Here is a 20,596-nt window from a genome sequence, read left to right on the forward strand (position 1 = left end):
GTCATTTCTGCTCAGGCTGATACTACTACTGTTACAGATATCACTGAGCTTTAACTTACAAGAAACAGGCATCTAAGTATTTAAAAAAACACATGGAGTGGATTTTTTTTATTTGCTCTGGAAAGATTAAGTGACCTAGCTGATTTTGCTAAGTGTCATACTTCATCGCAGTTAGGTGGGCTATTTATTATCACAAGCAACAAAGCCAATTATCTAGGCTGTGTTTAAACACACATTAGAATAAATACAAATAAACAAATAAAAAAAAATCCATTGTGATTTTACATGTGTTAGCTAAACCATCTAAATCTAAATCTCTCCTGCATCAAGCATTAATTGTTTTTGTGATTTACACATGAGAAACTGACTTGGGAGATCCTGAGGCAGCGAAAAAGAAAGAGCAGAGCTCACCTCTCAGTGCAGTCAGGGGTGTCGTTCTCACAGTGGATGCCACTGAAGCCCGGTGGGCATGTACAGGTGTAGCTGTTCACGCAGTCGGTACAGTTGGCGCCGTTCTTGCATGGGTTGCTGTCACACTCGTTGATGTCCTCCTCGCACCTGAGGCCACGGAATCCAGGGAGGCACGTGCAGGTGAACGCATCTACGCCGTCTTTACAGAAGCCACCGTTACTGCAAGGGTCTGTGGTGGAGCAGAGAATGAGGGTTATACAGTATCAGAAAAAAGTCTGGATACACCTGATCTTGTGCATGTATCTAACATGCTTAAACGCCGTTTAAGTTTTTAAACCAAATATAAATAATGAAGTTGACTATGTATTAATATATTTCCAAAGCAAATGTTTTAAGTTACAACACCTATATCAAAGAAATCTTGATTTTTCTCACATTTTTAAATAAAATCACTGTGGTACGTAAGCACTGGGAAAATTTAAAAACGTACCATTCATTCTATGCTATTCATTCTATTCAATTCATTCTCATTCTATTTATTCTCTGAACCTCAGTGATGCCATAGCTATCAAAAAAAGGGAGCCCATGCAAGAGGAGAAAATACTTGGTGGGACTGTCTAATGGAAAGAGCTAGTTGGGAAAATATAAGAAAAATAAGAGTTAGAATTTTTGACTAAATTAAGAAGTTCGAGTTGGGTGAACTCAAGTGTCCTAGAGTTGATTTAACTCAAGCAAAGCAGTGTAATTGATTACTTTTGACTGACTTTCATTTTTACCAGCGTACAGCAGTTCAATTTACATTATAAAAATGTAAGGAGTGTTTCAGCCTGGACTGCTTTCACAATACAGGACAGCCAATCAGAACCAAGATCATTTACATATATCAGTCTTAAAGACAAAGTAAGAAAAACAGCTTCAATTCTAAGAGCTAAAAAGAGGCTAGAAAAGAGTACAATTTTTGTTTTTGGTACATAAAACCACACAAACTCAAGCTGACCTCAGGAGGAAAATGTAAGAAAAATGTTGGATTATGGACCATTTAAAAATATTTTTTGGAAATGACCATGCCAAGAAGAAGTTTTCATTTTTAAGAGTTTGAAACTGTTAAACCAAAATTATTACATCATCCTAATTAGTATGTAAAACATTATGCCTCATTAAATATTAATTTGTAAAATATCTGGCCTTGTTAAGTGCATTTGATCCAATCAGCTGTGTAGAGCAGGTCCTATCTGGCAGAAGCCCAGTATTAGTATTTCTGATCGCAGTTATTACATTTGTGTGTACTTTTTTTTTATTTTTTGTAAAATATGAAAGAGCAGGTGTCATAATTTTTGACTGGCTCTGTGAAGTGCGGAAAGAGGCAGTGAAAGTAAGGATGAGGAAAGAGAGGTAGAAGGGTGGACTTACTGGGCTTGCAGTCATCTATGTCAGTCTCACAGTTGCGCCCGGTGTAGCCTGACTTGCAGCTGCACCTGTAGCTGCCAATGGAGTTCTGGCAGGTGGCGCCGTTGCGACAAGGGTTCTTCACACACTCATTGATGTCAATCTCACATGTCTGGCCTGCAACGGAAAAGAGGGAGGTCACACACTTCACAAGGCACGACGTGTGAAGTATTGCACAAAACAAATGTGCTTGGACTTCCTTTAAAAACATCTGTGTTATGTGTACATTGTCAAAGGACTATTTTGGTATTGGGGAAGTGTATGTTTTTTTTTGCATATATTTTTGCGTGTGCATGTTTGTTTTCTAACCTTGCCAGCCTTCAGGGCACACACAGGAGAAGCTCTCGTAGTCTTCAGACTCCTTACACACTCCGCTGTTCTTGCAGGGCTTGGGATTACAGGGGTCTAATAGAGTTTCGCAGTTCTCACCTGTAAAATTAAAACATAAAAACGCACCTTAGCTCCTTTGAACCCTAGGCTTACCTGTTCAGTTTTTAATCTTAAAGGGCACATATCATGGAAAACATGGAAAGAATTCTTCACTTTCCTGAAATAAGAGAGGGAACTTGATGTAGTATGTAAACAATGTTACACAACACATTGTTCAGTCCCCAGTCCACACAATCCATGAAAACTATGCCGTAAAAACAACCCATTTTGAATTCATTGTTTTTGTGATGTCACAAACATACAATGCATTTATGCCTATCTGCATAGTCTGCTAACAGCCCATTAGAGCCACCTATTCATGCTGAATTTATAAGTGTTGCAGCCCATACTCTTTATGTATGAGACACAATACATGACAGCCTATGAGAATTTACATATGTCTGTCTTAAAGGTACAATAACAACATCAACCTGTTTAATTCTAAGCGACAGAGACTGCAAAATGGTAATGTAAACATGAATTATGACAGTTTTTGGTACATAAAATCTCATAAGTGGGCCTCATGCAAAAAATAAACCTGAATAAAAATGTAAGATATAAGATTTACAATTCAGTGTTACGTGGTAACTACTACGAAACTAAAACATAAGTTATGTAGTTATGAGCATGAGGAAGGACTGAGGTGTGGGCCTAAAGATTGCTAGCATTAATATTAGCAACCTCTAAAGTTGTTGTTTTTGAATCTAAAGTGAAAACTAAAAAGCGGAACTGACTCCGAGGAAGCCGTTCTCTCGATTAGTGGTGCTATATTTAATTAATGACACTGGATGCGGAATAGACCCCTTTAAAGATTCCTCCCTTTTCTGGGAGATTAGCTTGGTGGAGCTAGCAAGCAGAGCACACAGCCCTTCTCCCTATCTGTTTCCACGACACCAGGCCCCTTCAGGAAGCCGGCAGGCCTTTCCGGCCATTGTCCTGCCATTTGCTTTTCTGTGAGAGAGGAAGCGGGCAAACAGGAAATGTGTCAAGCCCCTGTTCCCACCCAGCCAGGACCAGGCCCCGCTGTTATTCCACCTCCCAGCTAGCCGTGGATTTTTCCGCCAATGAAAAGTCACTGAGAATAAATACGATTTCAGGCCCAGAGGCCGAGAATCCCCTTGTCTGTTTTGTCAAATAATACAGAGATGGGAAAGAATGTGGAATCTTCTGCAAACGTTTTCCTGTATGGTTATCAGCAGTGCTCGTAAGGCCTTGCCGAACAGGCCAGTATCAACAATCAGCAAATCGGGTTGAGGGTGAAAGGAAAAAGGAAGTGTTGCTGCTGAACCTAGGCATAGAGCACGTCCTCCTGAGCACGTTTTCCTGTATCCCGATATCTCGGAGGCGGAAGATGACAATACGAGCTAGGAAAATGTCAAAGAATTAGCAAAATAAAACCCAGTCCAAAAACTTTCAACTTCAAGCCATTAAGTTTACTGGGGTGTGAATCTTAATTATGATTCTTTAGTAAACCATTAAAAATATCTAAATATAATTCAATTTGATGTAATTAAACACACTGTTTACACAGTGTTGGAACATAAGTAATACATTTCATTGGGAGTTTAAGCCTTGAAAATAGCCTAAGAATTTAATCTTGGCAAAAAACACAGCACAGCCTAAAAAAATTATGATCAATTATGATCGATTTTAGCATTCTAAACTTCCCAAAATCAGAGCAGTTACTTCGGCTTCCAATGCATAGTGATGCATTTTTGCACCTCTACAAATAAAAAAAAACTAGCTTGTACCAGTGTAAGGCAGCAAACAGTTGCACTTGTAGCCAGCCACATCATCAATGCAGGTGCCCTGGTTGAGGCAGGGGTTGGAGGCACACTCGTTGATGTTCGTCTGGCAGTTAGGACCTGCAACCAACAGTGTGAAATCCCAGTAAGTCTGAGTAAGGTTGTGAGAGGAGAGACCATTAGCAAACAAAGCACCACTAACCGCTGAAGCCGGCCCGGCAGGTACAGACGTAGCCACTGGTCATGTCCTTACAGGTGCCACCGTTCATGCAGGGGTTGGACTCGCATTCGTTGTTGTTGATGTCGCAGTTGGTGCCACTCCAGCCCGAATCGCAAATACAGTTATAGCTAGGGGGAAAAAAAACACTTCCATTTAGATATTAGTGTGATATTACTGTGAAATATATTACATTGATATTGTTTTTTAACAGACCACATGCTGTCTATATCATAAAACTGGGTTAATAACATATGACATAAACAGACACTATTAGATCCAAGACAATGATGAGGAACAATTGACTTACACATGCTTGTCCACAAATGCGTTTTTCCATAGCATGTTTTACGTAACACTGGCAAAATCTCATTTAATCTAATGAATTTAGGTTGGAGTTTATATTTGATACATAACATTGAGTTTTTTTGAGTAAAATGCTGCACTACCAAGCTGTACTACCCTGTTCTTTTTAATCCAAGCTAAGCGGGTTGGAAACGACAATGAAAATGCCACTATGCTAACATTAGCTTGACTGCATGACAGAAACACTACCTGATCTATCCTAACAGTGTGACCTTTCATAAGCGTGCAGAATAAATATCACTTGAAAAGGACAACACACTTTAAATTTTCATATTTTGACAAAATAGTTTAATCAACAATTTAGGAGATTCATTCAATGCAATGGTATTTCTTGTAGTAAATCCCACTCCCAGCTTCCCAACTTCTGAAAGTGGTCTACAATATGTTTTGGAACGAAACCCTTCAATTTCCATTAGGTTGAATAGATTTATGCCAGTGCTCTGTAAAGCTTACCCAACCTTGCAATGGTTGCTATGAAAGCAATTTGCTAGAAAATGGATTGATTGGATGGGTCAGCTGAGTACTGTTGTGTTTAGCTCCTCCAGGAATCATAGTTTACTATAACTTTATTATTGTTGTTATTATTTCCTTATTATTGATTTAATTCATAGCATAATAATCTGTAGTTTATGTACATAGGGGGAAAGCCCCTTTGCTCGTACCCATTGACTTTGTCTTCGCAGTGTCCGTGAATGCAGGGGTTGCTGAGACACTCATTGAGTTGAGACTGACAGGTGGGGTCGTGGTAGCCCTCTCGGCACTGACAGGTGAATCCATTCACTCCATCAATACATGTTCCACCATTGTGACAGGGGTTGATGGCACACTCATCGATGTTGATATTACACAGTTTGCCTGAGTCAAATAAATACACATAAAACATGAATCATTTATTATCTTCCTAATTAAGAACATCCATTTGCAATAACATATTTAATAATAAATACAGTACCAACCAAATTCACCCTTTTAAAAGATCAAATCATGATAATAGATTACAGGGAAGACTTATGACACTCGTGCTCACAGAAGGACTTTATTTTTTAATGTTTTGCACAATTTAGAATAACAACAAACGTTGGAAATAAAGTGTGAAATTACTGTGATCAGAACTACTGGCCCTCTGCCAAACAGGTCTACCCAACACAGCTGACTGACCCAAACGCATGAACGAGGACAGATGAGGACAGAATTCCACTGATTAACTTTTAATAAGGTACCCATAGTAATTAGGGTGATGTAGCAATTTGGTTAAAGATAATTGAAGCACGGTTCTGTGGGAGGGGGCTTTTCAAAAAGAGTTTAAAACTGTTGGTTTTAAAAATAAATTCTTATCCATCAGCATTAATTTCATTTATATTTAAATAAATTCTAAGCATTTAAGCCTCAGATCATGGATTAAAGATAATGAAAAAACATACATTCTACATTACGCAAACTATCCATCCCATCAGATCAGCTCATTCATTGATTGCTTTTTTTGTCCAGCAGCACAGGAAGCTTTAGGCTCAGCTTTTTAGCTGCCGCTTGAAGTAGCGCCACCATTCAGCCAGCGCAAGACACAGCATAAAAAGAGCGGTTTCGTTTGTCACCGGTCTTTAAAGCGCCCGCCAGCTTCCCCCTTTCAAAAGATCGACTTACACAAATCTTTAGCAAATCTTTTCTCCTTTCAGCCCCCCCTTTAGACTGAATGGGCGAGCGGGGCAGCTTGCGTGTCGGAGCGCCAGGCGGGGAGCTGGGTGGGAGTGTAAGACAACACCACAGCCAGGGCAGAGTGTGTGTGCTCGCTGACCAGCTGTCTCTCCACGCCCTGCTTTGTGCCTGCCTCACCTGGGGAAGCCTTTGTTGACTCCCCCCCCCTACTGTGCCCTCAGACTACCACCAACTAATCTAGGCCACACAGATCTAAGAGATGTGACTATGAATATTTTAAACTACAATTATTAAGTAATGATTTACTATCACTTTGATTGATGGCTTGCTAAATTGATCATTTTGTTTCAGTAGCAAGACCATGGACTAAATAATCCAGGAAAAAATTAATAACTAAATGATATACTTCAGTGCATGGTAAATGATTTCTTTTTTGTGTTTAAAATAATTTAACAGATGTACTTCAATTAGCTTGTTTATAAAAACAAAAATTTGTATTATATCATAATTCCTATTTGATTATAAAGCACATTTTCACCTAGCCTAGCTTAGCTTAGCCTATCTTAGTTAGACTGTAGCATGTAACTGCCCTCGTTTTGCATCATGTCATAAAATCTTCACCACCTGTTGCCTATTAAGGCAATGTGACCTTATTTTGACTTCCTTTAAATTTAGGGGTGGACGATGCAATGATATGTTATCAATATCATAATAATTAATGCCACAATACACCCTCAATTAATTTTTGATAAGATTTTAAAATATGGCACTACTGCTTCTTTTTTATCTGTTCCAAAATATCAAGCCTCAAAAAAACAAAATATCATGATGCAAATATGTATCATAATATTATATTTGTGTCATATCGCATTTAAGTTACATTTGTATATTTATTATCATTGCTTTCCCAAAACCGTATCGAAAAACGAAAAGAGAAGTTAATAGAATCTTTTGAGTCATGCAATTTATTCTTTTTAATTCCAGAGAATGAGAAAAATCAGTACATTTCTCAAGCCATCTCTTACAGAAAAACACATGAATTTCACACGTGAAAAAAACAAAAATGTGACTTGTGCGCTTCACATGTGAAATATATGTGTCTTTTCTGTGAGGGACGCAGTGTATTATTTTTATTCCACTAAAAATAATACAGAATGTGTATTTTTAGCTGCACTACTTGTAGAATATTTTGTGGAATACTTTATATTTGTTAGAAGTTGTGTATTTTAGTATGTTTATTGGATTCTCTGAGCCCTCTTACCCGTGTATCCCGGCTCACAGGCGCACTCATAGCCGTTGATCTTGTCAATGCACTTTCCATAGTCGCATGGATTGCTCTTACAGTCATCCAGATTGATCTCACAGTTAACACCTGTGAACCCAAATGCCACTTCAGTCAGCCTCTACAGCACGTGTCAGATTCCAGTCCTGGCAGGCCACAGCGCAGCAGAGATTAGTGTTCTGCCTCATTAAACACACTTGATTCAATGTGTCAGCTAATTAGAAGGCCTTTGAGTTGAAACTGAAGTGCTGGGAGAGAGAAAATGATAATCTCTGCAGAGCTGTGGCCCGGAAGGAACTCATCTATACCAAAACCTATTTCCAGAAATACATTCAGTTATTACAGGTTGACTCCAAACAATAAATAAACTGATAAAAATATTTTATGGCTTAACAACAATACTGAAATTTTATTTATGACAGTAACAGCTTTCTGGGTTTATTTCTCACCTGAAGTTCCTCTGGGGCAAACGCAGAGGTAAGCATTCTCCCGGTCTTGGCAGGTGCCTCCGTTCTGGCACGGCTGGCTCAGGCACTCATCAACGTTGGCCTCACACAGACGGCCTGTGTAGCCCGGACGGCAGAGGCATGTGAAGCCGGCCAAGCCATCCTTACAGGTACCATAGTGGCAGGGATCGGATAAACACTCGTCTATGTCTGTCTCACAGTGCTGTCCCGTGTAACCTGCACCAGAATAATTTTTTTACAATACAATATACAATGTAAACAATATGACAAGCTTCAAATGTCCTTGTTTATGTAGAACTGCCATAAGTAATATCTAATCCAGTTTGAAAATAAATGTAAACATCAATTAGCTTTGTGCTAACATATTATAGTGATTCCCATACAGATTAGCAATAAGAACAGGACAAAACAAATGCACTCGTAACAGAAGGATGCTTTATTTGAAAAAAGATCAGATGATTTGCGATACAGAAAACAAAAAAGATCTTTATATCTGTTTATATACCCCTTTCAAACTAACTAAAATAAAAAGTTTTTCTACCAAAATTCCTCACATCAGACCTTTACACACGTGCAAAATGAGTAGGATTTAATACTGACAATGCACAAATTCACATATTTTGACAAATTGTGTTTGACTGTGTTGCTAATTATTCATTTATTAATTTTAAGACTTATTCATTCACTACTGTGAAAGTAATATGTAGGTTATGTAGCTATGAGAGTGAGGAATTAAAGTGTGGTTCTAAACAGTTAATAACAAGTTTGTTCTTACCCTCAGTGCATTGGCAGGTGTACATATTGGGCCCGTCAATGCATTTGGCACCATTTTTGCAGGGCGTGCTGGCGCACTCATCATTGTCAACCTGGCAAAGGTTTCCAGAGAATCCTGAGAAGAGAAGCAGTAGGAGGGGGATAGAAGAGAGAGTGAGGGGTGGGGAGAGAAGAAGAGGGATGGGAGAGGTGGAGGGTCATTAGGATGATCTGTCCAGACCACACTTGTTTCATTCCACCACGCTCATCTATACAATCCCTGGTCAGCCTTCATTAACACCTCACCACTGCCCAAGGTTCTCTCTGTCTCTGTTCCCTCCTTTTTTCAAGCTCTCTTTTCAACATACCATCACAGGGAGGAGTGAGGGGTTGTAAAAAAATGGGGTAGAAAACCTTCCAAGGCCTCCTGACTAGGGGCACCAGACAAAGGGGAGCTGTCTATTCAAAGCCATGGCAGTTGCCTCCTTTGTCCGGGAGAACTTTTCCATCACAATGTGCATTCTCGCATCCTGCCTTGGCCCCTTCTCCAGCTCGGCCTCTCCAAAAAGAACCCTCTGCAAACCTATGACCTCTCGCTATTCAGCCTGCCTCGTCATTCAGGATCACCCAGCGGGCGCGCTTTTTCCCCCAGTTATTCTAATCTCTCACTAACAACGTCTGCTGCTCAAATGTACAGTCTGAGTGCATTAAGGCCTACAGCTCAATCAGTGCCAAATTCTGAGATTTTGTATTTTGAAGCACGCTGGTGTTGTACTTCTCAAATAAGCAGTATCATCCACAGTGATGCTAACTAACCTCTAGCACACTAACACTCATCCCAGTGGAAATTCCTTTGTCAGTGTGTTCCACCTCTACCTCGCAAATCTACAAGGATTTCCTCCAAGCCTCTGAAACCGTACATTTCGAAAAGCTCTATGGTGGTTGCCATGGACTTGCTGTGTACGCCATTCAAAGGAAGCCTTGCCCTGCACGCCGAACAGAGTTGATTTGCATTTGAGGACAAAGTGGAGGGGCCTTTCCTCCATTCCCCAGCTTACTACCTCACAATCCACGACACTCAGGGGGTTTAGAGGCCCCATAGGCCTCTCCTCACCACCTCACACAAAAACACACCCCCATTTATGCATGAATTCTTCTGCATCCCAAATGCACTTCTCCCTAGCAGAAGTGGTTGTCTTTCTCTAAAATAATGCTTTGATCTGCATTTATGAGGTGTCTGCTAGATTTTCATCAAAATTACTTATACTTCAACTGAGACGAGTGAGGGCATAAAAGTAAAAAATACTTTTCAAGATAAAGTCTATTATTCTGTTTTTTCACAATAATGCATTAATGAACCTCACACCTGATTACGTGAGCTGATAATGCCATGTTTTAAAGGGCCCATATCCTACACTTTTCTTGCATATTTTTCACCCAGAGGTTCACTGTGGCTTTATGTACCAAAATAATTAATTTTTGCACGAGCATTTTCCAACTTTTTGTTACCTTTGCAGCTGATAAATGCAAATGATGTCTGTTCTGATTGGCTGCCTTTTTTGTCCCTCGATCAAAAAGCAGCCTGGGCCAAAATTCTCTTCATTAACTTCCGCCTGAATAGGCGGGGCTAAACTGCTGTAGGCTGCATAGGCAAATATTTGTTAAATGGTTTGCTTTTCATGATATGCAAAAATAGTGAATTCAGAATGGGTTGTTTTTGAAGTTTAGTTTCCATATATGGACTGCAGAGACTTGAGAGTAAATGGTACATTTTGGAACTTAATCAATCTTTAGATACTACGTCAAACCCTGTTATTTCAAAAAGATTCAGTTTTATGTGATATGGGCCTTTCAGTGGAAAAATCCCTGTTGTATTATTTCTCAATGTTCTCATGGCTTTGTCTCCTGTGCGGAGCGCAGTCTACTATCATGCAGACAAAGTTACAAATATGGCCAGTAAACCTGACCAAAATTCTAACTTTACAGAAGCTACTGTATAGATTTTCTTAACATTTGGCTGAGGTAGGAAAAGCCTGCCTGAGGGCAGGGATTACATTTCTTCTCTCAGTGTTGTCCAGGAGGTGATCGACCCCCTCGTGCTCACCTGTGGGGCACTCGCACTGGTAGTTGTTGATCTTGTCGATGCACTTCCCATTGTTGAGGCAGGGCGCGCTGGCGCACTCATCAGTATTGATCTCGCAGAACTTTCCTTCATACCCTGCCAATTAGCATGGAGATATAAGCTTCAGTGCCAGCAGGAGAATTCACCACGGCTTAGCAATGCTGTCAGATTGTTATTCGTTTTTGTGTAATAAATAAAGGACATATGATGCTTTCTTTGATCAGATCCAAGTGTTTTTGTAACTAGACAAAGCACAAGATTGATTACAATTCACTTATTGAATGATATATATCACTTGTTATATTAATATTGTTTGTTACTTCCTATATAATGACTTATAGTATAGTACATATACTATAAGTATATTAAATATTACAATCTAGACATCAAAGGGTATCTTTAGATTTTTTTTCCATATTTTGAGTATTTTTGAAACAACAACTTACTACATGATAAATCACATACTACAGTTATCTGTACTTTTCTGTCAACCTAAGATTTAATCACCAATTTTCAAAGACAAGACATTTTGGACATTAGTCTTATAGCTATGATATTAATGTTTTCTCAGTCATTTTAGAATAAGCTCCATTCATCCTTGCAGACACAGCTTTCTAGTTTTCTCCTAATCATCTGAAACCTATGAAGTTTCAAAGAGAGCGTGTCTGCAGGCATCCTAAGGATAAGGGGGCATTCAGACCTAATACTAGCCTTTCATAAGTCATTTGTCATATAATGTAATATTTGTAATGCAGCCCTGCATCATTGGTTTGACAGAATTCACAATTTTGTGTCCTTTGTTGTTTTTGTCCTATAATGTTCCTTCACTACAAAACCCAGCACACATTGCACAAATATGTCATACAGCCATTGTTTATTGCGTGCCCTTGCGTCACTCACCAACCCCATATCGTTCAATCTGGGTATGAGTGTATTATTATATAAATTGCTTTTATATTTGTGAAAGCATTAATTCTAAACGTTTGATTCTAAACAGTACAGTATTCTGCCTTAAGCTACATTGCGCATGTCACTGTTCACCCTAACATGTAACATCAAGAAAACAAGAAACTTGTTTGTTTACCTGCCATACAGATGCAATGGAAGCCTCCAATTTGGTCCAGGCAGGTAGCATCATTCTGGCATGGGTTGGACAAGCACTCATTGACATCTAACTCGCAGCGTGCCCCCACATAACCCTGCTGGCACTGACACTGGAATGAGCCTTTGGTGTTCCGACACTTTCCTGCATGCTCACATGGGTTTGCACCTATAGGAACATCCAGCAACAACAGGCATTTCAAGCATTATACAGCTGTGAGCTAATACGCTATCAAACAAAGTTTGCAGAAATGCCTGGTATGTGCTTTATCTCTAAAAAAGAGTCAAGGTGGTTTAGTTCTCACCCAGAGAGCATTCATCAACATCCTGGTCACAGGCTGAGCCCAAGTAGCCTGGAGGACAAGTGCAGATGGCCTTGCCGTTGACTGGGTTGGTGTCACAATTGGAGCCTTTCTGACATGGGTTACTAATACAGGCATCATTCAAGTGGCAAAGCAAACCTAAATTAGATAAGGAATTAGAGAAGTCAGAAAGAGAAGTACATACTTAAATGAGTACTACCATATAGGATTTAGCTCTCTTTTTCATTTAGAAAACATCATTCATCTGGTAAGTTACTGAAAAATTAAGAAAAGACACAGTTAGGTCCTCAATTCCAGTGATAAATGGCCATAAAAATCAGAGATGCCAACTACAATCCTGGAAATCTACCATACTGCAAAGTTTAGTTACAACCCTAATCTAATACATATGATCCAGTAACGCTTTAAGGCAGACTTCTTTGCTGGCAATAACATCGCTGTTGCTGCATGAATTTAACAAGGAAATTTTAAGCTTTTTATTACGATTATGTCACAATTTACCATCTTAAACAATGAAATACATGAGCTGGAATATTCACACATTGATCACGGTTTATTTAACACACACAGAAATCTCAAATTCCACATGCTGATCCATTTTACTACAGCCAGCCGGAACGTTCTTGCACAATAACTCCTCTGACAGCAGATGTAAACGATTTTAAAATCTCTGAATGGGTCACAAAAAAGACCTTCAATTTAATAGGATTAATTAAGGCCCTCAGGGACATCTGAATAATAGTACTAGGTGTGATGGAACTAAATACACCAGGGTGGCAGAGCTCTAGGACCACAGTTGGGCACTCATGGGAAAAAATGAAACTACATGTTCAAACCTGTGCGGCCAGGAGGGCATTCGCAGAAGAAGGAGGCCACGCGATCATGACAAGTAGCTCCTGCATTGCAAGCAGCATCTGCACAGTCATCAATGTTCTTACTGCAGTCATCACCCGACCAGCCATTCACACATACGCAGTGGTATCCGCCCTGGGTGTTAAGGCAAGTGCCGCCATTCTGACAGGAGTTGGGCATCAGATCACACTCATTGACATCTTCAGTGCAGAACTGACCTATAGGAGAACATTGCTGTGAGACCCATGATGTGTATACTCCAACAAACTAAGATCCAAGAATACTGCTCAACAAACATCAAAACTCCAAACACACAGTTGGCATACCACAGCATTTCTGGAAAGAATGCTTTTGTATCTTCTCTTTCTTACAACACTCACCGATTGTTAATTAGTTTTCATTTCGCATCATGAGGTTTTGTGTTTCTTGCAGAATGCATGCTTAACTACTGCATTGTAGCCATATAGCAAGAAACAATTAGTGAGAACTCATACCGGTCCACTCTGGTTTGCACTGGCAGTTGTAAGTGTTGACCCCATCTACACAGGTCCCTCCATTAAGGCAATGATGGTCTGGACAATCATCGATGTTCTCTTCACAGTTCTGACCACTGAAACCTGAGGAGAGAAATAATGTTGCCTGTTCACTCAATGTCCCAAAACAGCTGGGTGTTTATTTAACTATAATGGAATGAAACACGAAACAAACACCAAATATACAAACCGTTATATAGATCCAAATTTGATTTTGTTACAAGCTGAATATATCCCCTATCTTTCAAACAACTTCTAAATATTTATATCAGCTTTACAGAAGACTGAACGACAGATTCTTGGGGGAAAATTCCATTGTTTCACACTCTAAACAGTGAGATACAATGTTTGTGAAACCCACTGTTACATACTAAAACAGTCGTTAGCGTTCTTGCGGTCAACGGTCTTCCTTTTCTGGGAAGAATGGCAGTGCCAGGTCTCAAGTCAGAGGCACCGATGACAATGCAGCCAACTGACACTAACCACAGTTTCCTTTGATTTTTCTGCAGAACCAGCAGCTATGAAACATCCCTGATTTTATCCTACATTGAATTGAGGATTAATACACATATCTAATCAATCTTTTTATGAATATTGTACTTATAGGTTGAGGTGTGAAAGAGAATGAATGAAGTGAGGAGGATAAGGCTTGAGCATTGTCTCCCTTCACATTAAGCTGGAGTGAATTCCTCAGGGCTCAATAATAGGTCCCTTCTAGATGTGTTAACATGAGGGAAAGTATGTCTTGTTATGAATATGTTACTTATTCATGGAGCTGATGAGAATGAGAATCAATGAAGTGAGGAGGGTAAGGCTTGAGCGCCGTCTCCTATCACCTAAGGTTTGAGTGAGTTCTTCAGGGCTCAATAGTAGGTCCACATGTGTGACGTGAGGGAAAGTGTGTATGTGTGTAAGCTCCATGTTCTACCTCATACCCAGAGACAGCACTGTGAGGATGTTGTCGTTCAGACACTTCCTCACGATAAGCACTAATGCTTTCCTGCCGGCTGGTTCACACACACACACAGGCAAAGCTACAATGGGAGTCAACTGCAAAGACTTGCACTAGGCTGGGCTTACATCAGGCTGTCAGGAGAACATGTTGAGAGAGCTAGCCTAGCCCAAGTCCCATACTAGCGGGAAAGTAGTGGGAAACTGACAGTACAACGTTATCATAAATCTGTCAGCTTTTCTAAATGTCTAACATCAGGGTTTGACACTGACAACAGGCTATCATTTGCCTTGCCCATTACAAAAGTCTGCCTTTACCTGAAAAACTGATGAATGTTTCTCATGAGAATTTCACAGATTTTTCAAAAATCCTGCATAATTCATTTGAGATGTAAACAAAGCCATTTACACAGTTTGATGTTTAACTGTGTTTTGTAGAAAAATGATAGGTTCTGAATTCTTTACAGTGGTGGTGAGAGGAATCAGGGGTCATGATGTACATATGGTAATTTTATTTACTATCCAAAGTGACCAGTAAACAATCAGTGTCTTACATGTTATGCTGACAACAATAAAATAGTGATAAATCTGAAAAAATAAGCTTTCTTTGGGTACTATATTGCCTTAAAATGTCCTGAATGTACCTCTCAGCCATAAACAGATTTTAAACAATACATTTAAGGCCTAAATCACATCTAAATGTCTGGTTCCTATCACCAGCACTGTGAACAACTCTGGCTTTCTAAGTTTCTGTAGATGGTGGCGTTTCACATCAAAACACTCTAAATGACTTTGTTTACATCGTAAGGATTTAATTATTCTAGAAATCAGTGGCTATGGGTCACATATTTTTCATTACATCTGTGCAAATGATGGACTTAAGAAGGTTAATAAATGAACTGATTACTGGACTAGTCGGCAATATATGAACGAGATCGTGCTTGCTTACCTGGCAGACAGGAACACTCGTAGTTCGTGTCTCCCTTCTGGACACAGGTTCCTCCGTGGAGGCATGGTGAGGGGTTACAGGGCTGGTACAGAGTTTCACAATGTTTACCGGTGTACTCAGTTGGGCAGTTGCAGCGGTAAGTGCCTACTTCGTTAACACATACACCACCGTTCTTGCAGGGAGACGGGCTCAGGGCGCATTCGTTGACATCCTGTTTGCACGTCTCACCTGAGAAGAACGGTGTGCAGGTGCAGATGTAGTGTGAGTCAAAAGGACTGCACTGGCCTCCGTTGGCACATGGATTTGAGGCACAAGGGTCAGCCTGCTGACAGTTTTTACCTGGAAAAAATCAGAATGTTCCAGAATCACACTTCCTTATCTGTTACAGAGATCACAGACTGACTAGATGAGAAGACGTAACAGGCAGTACATCACTTATGTTCTTACCAGTCCAGCCTGGAGGACATTTGCACTTGAACGTGCGGACGCTGGTCAGCTCACACGTCCCTCCATTTCCGCATGGCGAGCTGCGACACGGGTTGTCAGTGGGAGTAAGGCACCGGGGGTCCATGTAGCCCAAGTGACACTGACAAACAAAGTCCACTTTGTTGTCACGAACAACCTGCTGGCACACACCGCCATTCCAGCAAGGATTTGGGAGGCAAGGGTTGGAGAACTGGCACGCCGATCCCAAAAACCTCTCAGGACACCTAAAAGAAAAAAAATTCCAACAGAAGTCAGACAACTGATTACAGAGATCTACAGAGTTTTGTCCATTTTCAAAAATAACAGTACACCAAACAGGAAACCATATGAACAAATCTATTGGAGATTACTTTATAGTTTGAGGCAGGTGTGTAATGATTTAGGAATGCAGTTTGCAAAATATTAAGGGGGTATGAGCTTCTGATACCTGTTAGAGCTAATTGGGCTTGAAATTTTGGCCCAGACTTGAATGCAACATAAGAATTTTCTGGACAAGTCCCCCTGACCTAAACCACATTAAGTTTTGAGAATTCATTCCTCACGTTTTAGTCTTCACTCACTTAATCGTCACACACACGCACACACACATATGTGTGTGTGTGTGTCCTTTTTGTTGCAATAACCTGTACTTGATTTGTGTTTTATTTAATACCACTGTCTGTCAAGCATCAGCCTCATTATGTATTTATTGTACTCCAGCAGAGCAAACATTTAGGTAATACTGGGCTGTTGCAGATTCACAGTAACGTTATAGAAATAAATGTTAAATTCAATTTAGACATTTTATAAACATCTATATACTGGCATTGGTATTGGCATCAGCATTGACAGTGATAAAAAAACAGATATTGGCATTGGCCAACAATGCTCATATTGATGTGACCCTAAATGAAACTGCTTTTTAGCATATAAAGTCATTTTTACAGTGTAAGTAAGCGAAACTTTGCACACCAGACAAGACCAGTCTTGACTGATCAAATACGCTTAGAGAGGGGGATTTCATTTTTGTCTGGACTATCATTTTTGATTAGGTTTACAACAGTCATTGTAAATAAACGAAACTGAAATGTTTTGAACTGTGCAGTTCTCAAAAAATGACCATGAAACTGAACCAACTATCAACAAACTTTTTTCATTAACATGTCAGATGGTCATAGTTTGGTCATTTGTAACTGTTTATAACAAACTGCCTTTCCAACTACTGTAACAGTGGCACTGCACTTAGAAAACTATATTCAGGTAATCCACTGCACCCACAAAATGGAGTAAAGAGTGACAATAAAGCCAGCCACAAACTGCTGTGAAGACTCAGAAGGGCCATGTTGAAATACAAAACAACCACAAAAAGAGAAGAGAAAATGACTACACGATGACTGAGGTTACATCCAAAATGCAAGATGGTCACTGAGGTCACAACCCATTTCCCGCACTCACAGTCATCAGAAAAGAATTATGACAACAAGCTCTGTACTATATGTGCGCAACAGCAATAGATTGCATTATTTGGACTAATTAACCAAGACACACTTTTGTAGTTGCTGAGGTTTCTTTTAGAGAGACAACCAAATGTAATCGTATTAAATGTTTCTATGCTGTTGTAATTATTTGGCCAAATAATGAAATACTTCTGTATCTAAACCTTTGAAGTTGAATCCCATTGAGCAAAAATGAAAAACAAATCTGATCTGATTTAATCTCTGTGTATATGTCACCTAATACCAACACAAATGCAGCAAACAATACTGTAGGCCTGATAATCTTCACCTAATAACCAGGAAAAAGGGCATCTTCAACACAGAAATCAACGAAAAGCTTTTTTTAACGTTATGGGATTCCACACAGCTCATTGTAAATTCTGGCTCACAGTTCTAATCCTGTTTCAAACAGTTGCATGAAAAGCAGCCACCCATCATCAGCTCTTAGGGGGAAATTTCTGTGCAGCTCAGCCTTTCTCCACCATTCATTCGCTCAAAGGACAAGGCAGTGTCTATAGCAGAGTCTTTGAACCCAGGGCTAACATTATCAGGGACTTCAAAGCACCCTTTCCACCATCTCAATACCTTGTATTCTTCTACAGTAGAAGCTCGTCCCGGCATCAATCAGGAGCTGAAGGAATAAATAGACTGCATGGCGAAAAACTTTGCAAAACAAGAGCTGCGTTGGCTTAGGCATTTGCCTGATTTTACTGCCCAGACAAAAAAGAAGGTGTTTTCCCTGCAGTACAACCACGCTGAAACAACCTTTCGTTAACACCACAGACACATAGTGGCTGTGGAATACCCAAACTATGTCTTTAGGCCCTGGGGGCAGCCTAAGTGTCCCCTACACATTCCCCTGTGCTTTTTTGCTCTCTGATCACAACAGGGCCCCAGGCTGGGACAGGGGAGAACTGTGTTTTTACTGTGTCTCTCCCAGGATTAGGATGGCCAATAACCTAAAACCAGGAAAAGAAAACACAGGGGACTGAGAACCAGGCACGCCAAAACCATTAAAAGCAATGGTGGGAATTGCACCCTTGTCTACTTACGCTACCTTTCCTCTCATTGTCCCACTGCCATTACTACCTCACACTTACCTGCAGGCTAGCTTAGAAACAGTTAGATTATATCTGTAAAAGGGATAATCCAGTAATATTCCCTACGGAGCCCTATAGAATTTCCACTCAGTCAACATCTTAACTCCTTGTTTAATTGAAGAATACATCCCAGTTTCTAGTGATCTGAACGTTTAAGCCGCTATTAGTGACTGCCAGCTTGTCTCTCTAATGCTGGAAATATGAAACCTCACCCCTTCCATTGTTCCATGGATCTTCTTTTATTTTTTTTCTCTTTTCTCTTTTATTTATTTATTTTTTTGTTTGTTTTGGTATCACTAATCTACAAGAGTTGTACTGCAAATATCATAGAAATCAAATTCTTCTCAATCAACAAAATAAAACAATTTGATGTAGTATAGAAAAACTTTCAAAGCATGCCATTCATTCCCCAGTCCATACTGTCCATATAGAGAAACCAAGCTGCAGAAAAAGCCTGTTTTAAATTCTTTGTTTTTGTGATGTCACAAATACATCACATTTACCTATAGCAGATTAGCCCCGCCCAATAATGCTGCTCAAGTTACAAGTCGGGTTCCAGCCTGGATTGCTTCTGAGACTACTGAGTGAGATACAATACAGGCACAGTGAAACAACTTGTCTAATTCCCAGCAATAAAAGGAGGTTAGAAAATGGTCATCCAAAAATGGAGTTAGCACTGTTTATAGTGCATAAAACCACACAAAAGTGAACCACTGTGAAAAAATACAAGAAATATATTTAAAAAATACATGAAAAAAGGTAGAATATGATCATTTAATGTGTGAAATACACACACCCACACAAACACACATACATATTTATTTTTTTTTTTTTTTAAATTATAAATAATGTAAAAATATTGTGTTAAAAATAGCTGGCTAATAGCAGAAAACAAATATTTTTCAATATGAAAATGCACTTTTTATTCAAATAAAATAAGAACTCAGAACACTAACTTTTCTGGAAAATAGTTTAGAAGTGTTGGATTTGGAACAAGACCCTCGTCTAGTATTATCTGAGCTGTGGTAATGCAGTGAGCTGCTCTGAACGTCACTGAGAGCACAGTGGTGTTCTGTGCTGGAGTATGTGGCCTTGGGGAGCAGGTGCGCATGTTAATGAGCAGTCAGCAGCTGCTGGTTCTAGCACAACACCCCCCCCCACTCTCCTCTTGCCTCCTGTAACCCCTCCACTCGGGAGAACAGGGCGGTCGAGGCAGTGAAGGCCCTGAATGGCGTCCCTGCAGCAGGAAGACTCCATCAGAAGAGCCATTGTTCCTACAGCCATTCAAGAGCCGGCCTGACCACGGCCCCGGCGCCTCCGTCCCCTCTTCGTGAGCATTCAGTTAAACCTCCTTCTCCTCCTCTCTTCTCCCCTCCCCTTCCTGCCTTTTCCTGCCCCCATCTTCAGATCCTTGGATGCTTTTTTACACATCCAACTCTTTGTCAGTGATGCGACACAATACTTTCACTAAATATCACTAACTTTATTTTCACTGTTTAAAAATGTATTGTAATGAAAAATATATTGCGCCAGAGTTGATCATGAAAACCATAGCATATCATCATATTGCCCAACCCTGTGCGCTTACTCCAGACCTGGCTTGGGTGAAGCCCCCGCTGTGCTGTTTCACATTTGCTTCTCATGCCCTTCCTCTTCTTCCTTCCCTAAATTCTCTTATTCTCACCACACGTTCAGGAGTCACTTGTGAATGTGCAAAATGGGGTCAGGTTTGAGTCACCAAAGGACATGACTAACCTGCTTGCCTTAATCTTTTACTTATTTTCCTATTCCCAGTCAGAGCATCTCACCTGAGGTCATTAAAACTAAAATTTTACTGATTCTCTATTTTGATGTAACAATCTGACCAACTATTTCAATCCTAATGTGATATCTTGGCAAATAAAAGCATCTTAAACACAGGCAATATATCAAGTA

At 39.9% G+C, this 20,596-nt stretch overlaps 1 protein-coding gene across 1 annotated transcript in view; it reads right to left on the reverse strand.

Moving 5' to 3' along the window:
- notch1b (notch receptor 1b) overlaps positions 1-20,596 on the reverse strand; it is a 48,825-nt gene that overhangs the window by 16,644 nt on the left and 11,585 nt on the right. The window contains exons 3-18 of the mRNA XM_036597907.1: positions 16,048-16,310; positions 15,601-15,939; positions 13,662-13,784; positions 13,152-13,385; positions 12,298-12,453; positions 11,976-12,161; positions 10,874-10,987; positions 8,792-8,905; positions 7,999-8,232; positions 7,529-7,639; positions 5,277-5,469; positions 4,234-4,379; positions 4,038-4,151; positions 2,167-2,286; positions 1,822-1,974; positions 412-640 (exon numbers count right to left, since the gene is read on the reverse strand). Of these exons, the coding sequence (XP_036453800.1) occupies positions 412-640; positions 1,822-1,974; positions 2,167-2,286; positions 4,038-4,151; positions 4,234-4,379; positions 5,277-5,469; positions 7,529-7,639; positions 7,999-8,232; positions 8,792-8,905; positions 10,874-10,987; positions 11,976-12,161; positions 12,298-12,453; positions 13,152-13,385; positions 13,662-13,784; positions 15,601-15,939; positions 16,048-16,310 (2,829 nt within the window). The remainder of the gene's footprint in view (positions 1-411; positions 641-1,821; positions 1,975-2,166; positions 2,287-4,037; positions 4,152-4,233; positions 4,380-5,276; positions 5,470-7,528; positions 7,640-7,998; positions 8,233-8,791; positions 8,906-10,873; positions 10,988-11,975; positions 12,162-12,297; positions 12,454-13,151; positions 13,386-13,661; positions 13,785-15,600; positions 15,940-16,047; positions 16,311-20,596) is intronic.

The sequence above is a fragment of the Colossoma macropomum genome, unplaced genomic scaffold (genome assembly GCF_904425465.1).
Source record: "Colossoma macropomum unplaced genomic scaffold, Colossoma_macropomum, whole genome shotgun sequence".
Classification (NCBI taxonomy): domain Eukaryota; kingdom Metazoa; phylum Chordata; class Actinopteri; order Characiformes; family Serrasalmidae; genus Colossoma; species Colossoma macropomum.